At 44.9% G+C, this 10,182-nt stretch overlaps 1 protein-coding gene across 1 annotated transcript; it reads left to right on the top strand.

The window, feature by feature from the left end:
- Nucleotides 1–3,306: 3,306 nt before the first annotated feature.
- LOC108773864 (uncharacterized protein K02A2.6-like) lies at nt 3,307–7,535 on the top strand. The gene is made up of 3 exons (XM_018539813.1): nt 3,307–3,650; nt 3,705–5,789; nt 6,008–7,535. The coding sequence occupies exons 1-3, from the start codon at nt 3,307–3,309 to the stop codon at nt 7,533–7,535; spliced, it is 3,957 nt and encodes a 1,318-aa protein (XP_018395315.1).
- Nucleotides 7,536–10,182: the final 2,647 nt, after the last annotated feature.

Raw genomic sequence — 10,182 nt, forward strand, 5'->3', positions numbered from 1 at the left:
ATTATTTTTTCAATTATAGGTTTTAAGCATGTACCATCAACTGCATTAGGAGTGTAATGATAAGCAACTATCTGTTTCCATCGCGAAAATATACCTCCAAGCACAAAAATCAATCCATGTGTAGCTAAAGGTTTTTCTCCTAGCATAGAAAACGAAAAAAGTATACACAATATAAAGTTAAACAAAAGTAAGTAAGAACAAGTAAGAATAAGTAAGAATAAGTAAGTAAATAAGTAAGAAGTAAGTAAATAATATAAAGTTAAACAGAATTTATATAAATGTACCAGGTTTGTGAATCGTAGCATATCCAATAATACAATTATTTGATGCATCATTCTGTTCACCAGGTACAAGACTTATTTCATCTAACGCTAGCATACAATCTTTTTCTCTATCGTCTTCAAAATGTGATACTTTGTCTTTCAAAATTGTAAAAATGTCATCGCAAATCCCTGGTTGAAAATTAATTGTTTCTATACTCCTCTGAAGTGTACGTATAGAGGGCAAAGGAATATTTTGTTTAAGAAGTTCATTATAGGCGCTTTTAGAACAAAAAAATTTTATCCTAAGCGCTTTTTTTATTGTTTCCTCAGACCATTTATATACTCTCCTTCTAGAAGAACTTGTTTGCAACCATTGGATTTGATCATTATTAAAAATTGTATGTAGTATTTTCCATGATTTTAACACACTTTCTTTAATGCGTACTTCCTTTCGGCTCTTTAATTTTCTTATACACTGAATCTTATACACTTTTAGCGATGACTTTATTGGAAATTTCAAGTTTTTTTATTTGCTTGTTCGAGCTTTCTTTTCAAATCTTCCTTTTCGTTGTCATTTTCTGATTTGGATGTTGCTGCAGTGATATCACATTGAAAAGAGTTTGGAATATTTATTTGTGGAAAATTTTCTACGTTGTCTTTCTCCTTTGTGGCTTCCTCTGATATATTCGAAAGAGGTGTGACATTATTAATTTCTTCCGTGTAGTTTATCTATAAAAAAACATAATTTTTCTGTATACTCTATATCCCACATAATTTTTAAAATAAATAAACACATCATACTGTATAAGTTTTTTCATTCTTTACTCTTTCTTGATTATGAGGAAAAATTGTTGGCACAGCGTTGTGTTTCAATTTCTTTTTCCCATTGTGGCGGCCCTTCCGCCACAATATCAGTAGGCGAGACGCGAGCGCGCCGCCCCTGAGGCGCGAGCGCCGGCGCTAGCCGAGCGCCTGGCGCCTATACCGCCCGGCGGGAGTTACGACCGCCGCCGCGTGAGGGCCACGCGGTCGAGCGTTCGCCCGTGTGCAAGAGTATCCCGCACGGGGATATATACGAAGCAACGAGACCACCCAGCAGATCTTCCTACGCAGTGAAGAGGAGCTCTCAGGGCCTCTAACTAGTGTGGAGTTGATCCAACGTACCTCCAGAGCGTGCCTGTGGTAAAACACAAGGCCTCTGACGTTCAGAGTGCGCCTTCTTACAGGCCTCTAGGGCGAGCACATTTTTCAGGCCTCGGTCTTACAGTGCAAACCACTGCACTACGAGGGTAAGCTCTCTCGGGAGCCCTCCATCGCCTTCATCGACCGCAGGGACATAGGAGCCGCCAGACTGCCGCGACGACGGAAACGGGGCCCTCCAGGTCCTCCGGGCATCCTGACCGCGAGGAAGGGTGTCGCATACCAGCCGCAGCGACAACCAGCACGGCCGACGGACCCCCCTGTTACGGAGAGACCACTGGACGCAGGGATCTCCTTTCTCCCTTGGCAGCTGACGCTGCTGGAGGGCAGCCCGGAGAAGGCTCCCCGGGATCCTCGGAGGCAACGAGTGTCCACCAGGTCGACGGCCACGCAGACCGACGAGCAACCTCTGCCGCAGCCAGTGACATCGGCATCGGTGGCAAGCCAGGCCGGCCTGCCATTGAGATCTCCGCCGCGGCCATCTCCGCCGCCTGAGCTTATCAGCCCGCTGCCCAGGACGCCGAGGAAGCGCCCCCGAACACCGGGGCGCCTGAGCAAGGCCAAGCGCCTACAACTGAGGGAACTCTTTGGGTCCGACTCATCGGAAGAGTAAATCCCTCCTGCGGGTGCCGAAAGGCACCCCACAAAAATCCTCCACAAACGGGCGCCGAAAGGCACCCTGAAGTCTTTGCACGGACCCTATGTGAATCTAGCGCATCACGCCCAAATATTATTAACTGATGTAAGAGCTGAATAAAGAGCCTTTTATTTTATAATCGGTTCGATATTTATTTGTGGACCTAAGCGATCCTCCGATCCCCATAGCGATCCTGCGATCTCCTACCGTAGTTAACCACACCCATCAATTCTAGTTTTCTCCCACATAGTATTATCAAAATGGACCTTAAGCAATATCATTACGTATATAAATATTTATCATTGTATCATTTAATTATTTTAATTTATCAATTATATTTGATTGTAATAATTATTACATGATTTACTTCACAAATATGTGAGCTTCGAGCAGGTTGCCAATTTTTACGATTTATTTGTAACACCCATAAGGCCTTCCGTTCTTCATTAGATGGAAAAGGGCGTAGCGAAAAGCCTTTTTCGCTACTATTGTGACATTCAGGCACACAACAACCAGTCATGTTTCCTGCGAAGAAGACATTAAAATTATATGATTGATGACAAGGCTTAGTACAGCGTTTGAATCTCGTGCAACATTTAGGGGCGAAATTTGATTGGTTGCTCCAGTATTCAGTCGCCATTATGCGCAATGGTACACCTTGTATTCTTACATCATGGTTAGAATGTCACTTTCGACCACATAATATCTGTGTCCTTTATATATTTTTCATTCGAACGCTTTATAATTGTGGAGACAGAACAGCGCGCTACGGCACTGTCTCCGAACTGAGTCGGGCGAACACGACTCGGAGCGGACAATTCGAGAAGGCTCGGCGGGCAGGAAAAAGTGTCGTGTAAGATAGACAACGTGGTGTAACAAGCAGAGCGTTTGTGCAAGGATATTACCGTTTATTTTAACAAGAGAAATCCCCTGGCGTTACTCGCGTTCGCGTGAGAGCAAGGATTTCTCAGTGGCGACGAGGATTCTACAACTCACGCAACATAACCTGAAACCACCATGGAACAATATCTCGCAAAGCTCATCAGCGAAATGCAGGCCGATCGCCAGCAGATGCAAATAGCGCTCGCTCAGCAGCAACAACAAAGCGACAGACGTGTCGAACTACTCATCGCGCAGCTCGCGTAGCGAGAGCAAACCGCCGTAATCACACCTGCTGCGACCACAGCCAAGAGCCTCGCCGAACAAATGGTTGTGTTCACCTACGACCCGGACAACAATCTGACATTCGAATCCTGGTACAAACGCTACCAAACAATTTTCACAACAGAGGTAAGTGACTGGCCTACGGCTGCAAAAATTCGACTATTGCTACAAAAATTCTTACAAGCCGACTATCAGCGTTTCGCTGACTCAGTTTTACCTCAAGAGCCAACACAACTCACGCTCGATGACGCCGTTGAGAAACTGAAACGAATGTTCGGCTACCGCGAGACTAAATTTGCAATGCGACACAAATGTTTGAGCTTAAAAAAAGAAGACACCGAAGATTTTACAACATTCGCTGCTCGCATTAACAAGCATGGCGAAAAGTTTGATGTCACTCACTGCACAGCCGATGACTTTTAGGTCTTGCTCTTTGTTAGTGGTTTAAAAAATCCGCAAGACTCGCTAATTCTTGAGAAACTGCTCGCAAAAATCGACGCCACCAGTGTCAAGCTCGAAGCGGCTACCGACGACGCGGGCTGCGCAGCAATTCCGAAGCTCACACTTCAGGATCTCGTCAACGAAGCTGAACGCCTCACCAGCCTGAAACAAGATAAGTCAATAGTCGGTGGAACAATTACAACACCTGGCTCCACGGAGGTCAACGCCGTTCACAAACGCAACAACTATAGCCGCAAATCACGGGACGGCAGGAAGTCGCCAACTTTCGGCAACCGCAGCCTTGATGGCTCAGGATCTCCCAGCAATAAGAACGCATCACAACCACATTCGCCTTGCCGTTACTGCGGAGAAAATCATTGGGAGCGAGAATGCGAATATCGTGACAAGAAATGTACAACTTGCTCAGTTATTGGTCACAAGGCCGGATTTTGCGTTTCAGCCTTCGAAGCTGTCGTCCGTCGCTCAAGATTTGATCGCAAACAGCGCCGAACTTCAGACTCCGGCCTGAAGAACAACATTAACCAAATTATGAAAGGATCTAACGCCAGCCAACGCAAGTTTGTCTCACCAAACATCAACGGAGCACGTGTCCGCCTCCAGATAGATTCAGCGTCGGACATCACCATCATTTCCAAAGACAACTGGGAGAGACTCGGGAAGCCCACACTCAAGCCCTGCACAATCCAACCCGGAAGCGCATCCGGACATTCAATCCGCCTCTGGGGATCTTTCCAGTGCACCATGAGTTTCATTGATAAAACGAAAACCGGAACATGCTACGTTTCAACACGCCTCAATTTACTCGGCATCGACTGGATCGAGCAACTCGGACTGTGGAACGTCCCACTTGCCTCAGTCTGTAATGCTATAACTATAGACTCATCTGCCGACGACATCACAAGCAAGGCTAAGTCAAAATTCCCACAACTTTTTGCTGACGAACTCGGGCTATGTACGAAAACAAAGGTTTCACTCACACTCAAACCGGGCATACAAAAGATTTTCCGCAAACAACGACCAGTTCCATTTGCAGCAACAACCGCTATTGAAGAGGAAATTAAACGTCAACAGCACCTCGGGGTTTACAAGTCAGTCACGTTCTCAGAATTCGCAGCACCCATCGTCGTAGTCAAGAAAAAGAATGGCAAAACGCGCATTTGCGGCGACTATTCCACCGGCCTTAACGACGCACTCGAACCAAACAAATTTCCGCTACCAACACCGGATCAAATTTTCACCGGCCTCGCCGGAAATTGTGTTTTCTCCAAAATCGATCTTTCGGATGCTTTCCTCCAACTCGAGCTCGATGACGCAAAGAAGCTGCTCACAATCAACATACACTTGGGACTCTTCCAGGTCACCCGCATGCAGCCCGGAGTCAAGATAGCACCAGGCATTTTCCAAGAACTCATGACAACGATGCTTGCAGGACTCAACGGCGCCTTTGCATTCATCGACGACATTACCATCAGCGGAATTAACAAAAGCGAACATGACAAGCTCCTTTTCGACGTCCTCGAACGCATCCAAGACTACGGGTTCAAACTTCGAATCGAAAAATGCGAGTTTGCTCGACCAAGTATCCTTTTCTGCGGACACATTATCGACGCGCAAGGTGTCAAGCCAGATCCCGAGAAGATACAAGCCATTCAAACCATTCCAGCACCGCGTGATATCCACCAGCTCCGTTCGTTCCTCGGGGCAGCCAACTATTATGGAAAATTTGTTAAAAACATTAAAGATCTTCGTGGGCCCCTCGACGAGCTCACTCTCAAAGGCGCCAAATTCGAGTGGCAACAAAAGCATCAGGATGCCTTCGACAAACTCAAGGAAATTCTAGCATCGGATCTAGTCCTCACTCATTACGATCCTGCCAAAAAAATCGTGGTCACAGCCGACGCTTCATGCTACGGCAAAGCAGGAGCCATTTTGCACGAATTTTCAGACAGAACACTACATCCAATCATGTACGTCTCATCAACTTTCACAGCAGCCGAAAAGAACTACTCGCAGATTCAGCGGGAAGCCACCGCGCTCGTGTTCGCTGTTAAACGCTTTTACAAGTACATCTATGGTCGCAAATTCGAGCTCCACACCGACCATAAGCATCTCCTCACGATTTTCGGCTCTAAACAAGACATCCCGGCTTAAGCGGGGAGCACAGACTTTTGCATAACGCATAAACCATATACATAAAGAATTTGATTGGTCCATTGACTCATGCATAAGAAAATGGACCAATGAAATTTCTTATGCACATGCTTTATGCGTTATGCAAAAGTCTGTGCTCCCCGCTTTACACTGCAAGCCGCCTCCAACGTTATGCTCTGACCTTACTCGCTTACGACTTCGACATTAAATACGTCAATACCGGAAGCTTTGGATACGCCGACATTGTTTCCCGCCTCATTGCCAAACATCCACGAGAAAACGAAGATACCGTCATCGCAGCAATTCAAGAGGGAGAGGAGGAAGAACAGTGCTTTGCAATTGATGCCGCAAAATCACTTCCGTTCAAATTCACTGATATCCAGGAGGCCACACAGCGTTGCGTAACACTCAAGAAGGTCATCGAATTCACCAACACCTTATGGGCACAGAAACGCAACCAGATCCGGGATCCCGAAGTCGCTGCTTTCTTCGATCAACGCGAAGGATTAATTGTCAGCCAGAATTATCTTTTACAGGGCGATCGTGTCGTTGTTCCATCTCAGTTCCGTAAGCAGATCCTTGAGGAGCTCCACTTTGGTCACCCGGGCTGCACCCGTATGAAGCTCCTTGCTCGCAGCAAAGTCTTCTGGCCCGGAATCACTGCTGACATTGAGCGAACCGTCAAAATGTGCGAAGCTTGCGCGACAAATGCTAGGACGCCCATCAAATGCTCGCTACAACCATGGCCAATTCCAACGAAGCCATGGTCTCGCATCCATGCCGACTACGCGGGTCCCGTCAATGGCGCTTATTATCTAGTCATCGTTGATGCCTTCAGCAACTGGCCAGAGGTCTTCAAATCCGCCTCAATGACATCTGTCAAGACTATCAAAATGTTCAGAGAGACATTCGCTCGGCACGGCCTCTGCGATACGCTCGTCACAGACAACGGACCTCAGTTTACCGCGCAGGAATTCAAAACTTTCTGTGAACAATCAGGCGTTGAACATATCCTAACAGCGCCTTACCACCCTCAGTCAAATGGTAGGGCTGAGCGTTTCGTCGACATCCTCAAGACTGGACTAGAAAAGGCAACCGGGAACGCTGACCAGAAGCTTCGAGAGTTCCTCACTACCTACCGTTTCACACCGTCTTACAAGCTCGGCAATAAGTCCCCGTCCGAGTTATTGAATGGCCGCACCATGAAGACTCGCCTCGACTTGCTTCACCCTCAAGAGCAACCGTCCTCTCAGCGTGACACAATACTGGCCCGTCAGTTTGACCGAGCTCACGGAGCGCGCTGGAAGGAATTCGTAATCGGTGCAAGTATCTACTACCAGCTACACAAAACCAACACAGATTGGCAATGGACGCCAGCGATAATTGTCAACCGTCTAGGCACCGTCAACTATACGATCAAACTTGGAGACGGACGAGTCATCAAAAAGGTACATGCAAATCAGCTCAAATTGCGTCACACACCAAACGAAATCATTGACGCATTTGGCCTCAATGACATCTTAGACACCGACATCGAGCCAATTACACAGGCCCACAAAAAAAAAAATTTTTTGTGCTGGGATCCAGACCATACCAATCAGACGTATTTTGAGCTGCTAAACACGAATCTGCAGTCAAAAATGGGGGTTGCTGGGTGAATTTGAGACATAACCTCAAAAAATCGTTTAAAATTAGTTATTATACCACAAAACGAAAGACTATGACTTTTATCAGGTTGAGAACACATTAATCCCATGTATTTTGATCCGCTTAACATGAATCCGTAAAAAAAAAATATCGGTCGCCCATGAATTTCAGACATAGCCTCAAAAATCGTAAAAAAATATGTTTTTATAGTGACAAAGTGTTAAAAGAATGAATATGACTTTTCTCAGGTGCTAGTGGAATTCTGCGTTGTTTTTCAGAATTATGTTGGGAAAGTCATCACCAGATATATACAGCACAAGGTGTACTTACGTTTCTTATATACCTATCGATAAATGCAAATATGGAATCAAAAATGTAATATACAAAGTGATAGATCAAACATGCGTATTTATGTGAAAAACGATTTACTCGATATTTTTGAGTCTGTGATGTCGAATACGACACTTAAATATTACAATGAATACGAACTCTTAATAGAGTATTTCTTTTTGAACAATCTCAAATCTCAAATCTGGGATTTAAATTGGATTGTGCTTCCTTACACGATTTTTGATTTACTTTTGATTTTACTTGCCTACAAAATATTAAATGAGTTTTTACATTCCCTACATGATAGTATGTTTTAAATTCATTTTCGAGATTTAATTTTTTCTGACTTTTACTACTGACCCATCCGCTGGTTCTAGCTCCTATATTGTTATTGCTTGCTGGCACTCAATTTCAAAGTGAACAGGTCTCCGAAGTCGCGGATTGAAAAGTTTTCTATCCGTGGCGGCCCGACGCGGCGCCTGAAAAAGTGTTGCATTTACATGCGGCGTATGTACATAACGTAATTGCAGCATTTGTAATGTTACATGAAATATCTCTTCCATTCTTTTTTCTTTTGATTACCCGAATATTTCTGTATAACGTGCCATTAGAAGATTATAAAGAATCATATGTTGAACGAAATTTGTCGTATTATTGATATTCACCCAGCAACCCCCATTTTTGACTGCAGATTCGTGTTTAGCAGCTCAAAATACGTCGGATTGGTATGGTCTGGATCCCAGCACAAAAAAATTTTTTTTTTTTGTGGGCCTGTGTTATCATTCCCCGGCCTGAGCCCGAACATCCACAGGCAGCAGCTCATGTGGACTCCGATGATGCCAACACCTCATACGAAAGTGCCCAAGATGAAAGCAGGGAGAACATCGTTACACCCGCTGAACTAGAACCACGCCGATCATCTAGAATCAATGCTGGTGTTCCACCTCAGCGCTTCGGATACGAATAGAGGATTTAGCGGGGAGGAGTGTGGAGACAGAACAGCGCGCTACGGCACTGTTTCCGAACTGAGTCGGGCGCGCACGACTCGGGGCGGACAATTCGAGAAGGCTCGGCGGGCAGGAAAAAGTGTCATGTAAGATAGACAACGTGGTGTAACGAACAGAGCGTTTGTGCAAGGATATTACCGTTTATTTTAACAAGAGGAATCCCCTGGCGTTACTCGCGTTCGCGTGAGAGCAAGGATTTCTCAATAATAATGTATAGACTTACTTATAATTGTGATATTGAAAGAGCTGGGAAAAATATCGGAAAAATATCGGTGCCGGAACTTAAACAGTCTCTCTTTCGTCTCGTCTGCCACCATGACTCTACGCTCTTCGTAGTATAAGATCTAGCGTCCCTTTCTGCTAGAGTCCCAATTAGCCATTTTACTTCAGATTGACACAACTCTCTTATAGGGACTCTAGGCCTAGGTATCGAGTTCAGTTTCCGATTCTCGACACTCGCAGCGCTCGTGAATTTAGTAGTGCTGCGCACAAGAAGACTAGAACCAGGCATAGAGATAGTAGTACTAGAGTACGCATTGTAGGAGTGGGGGTAATCCTATCTAGAAAAATAGAGAGCCTATAATCAGAGTGGCGCCATAAGAAAGATTACGCCATGTTTTAGCGAAATTCTGCGAGAGAGAAAGAGATATAGGCTGCGTTCTGTTTCACACATATGCGCGCATTTTATATAGTGAGCGTCACGTATACTATAGGGAAATAGCTAAAACATGGCGGACCAATCACAAGTGATACCCGTATGGCGCCACTCTGATTATAGGCTCTCTATAGAAAAGGACGCACTCATTTGGGCCTTTTCGTTCTCACTCGTTTCGCGCATGCGTATAGCCATATACTCTGAGAGAGGGGATCGAAAGAAAGAACGAGTCGAACGAGAAAAGTTTCATCATTACATAACCAGACAAGCCTGATTGAGCCTGATCACTTTGGAATCAAACAAAGAATTGAGTTTGATAAGGTTAAGGGCTCTCGATGAATAATATCAATAAATATTAATGATAAAAATCTATTACTTATACCTCTATAATTCCAGTTATGCGAGCATATTGGCCAGCACCACCAGATTGTTTCTTATAAAGATAGTAAAATTCATATGGTTTAGTTAAGTCTCGCGGAAAGAAACTTTTGGCTTTCCAAGAATGACCGGACAAGCCTGATCTCTTTGGAATCAAACAAAGAATTGACTTTGATAAGGTTAAAGGTTTCCCAGTGCCAAGGGTTGCTTTTTCAATTCCTTATTCTTTCTTTCAATCCCCTCTCTCAGAGTATACGGCTATACGCATGCGCGAAACGAGAGAGAACG

This window comes from Cyphomyrmex costatus, unplaced genomic scaffold (genome assembly GCF_001594065.2).
Source record: "Cyphomyrmex costatus isolate MS0001 unplaced genomic scaffold, Ccosl1.0 scaffold223, whole genome shotgun sequence".
Lineage (NCBI taxonomy): Eukaryota > Metazoa > Arthropoda > Insecta > Hymenoptera > Formicidae > Cyphomyrmex > Cyphomyrmex costatus.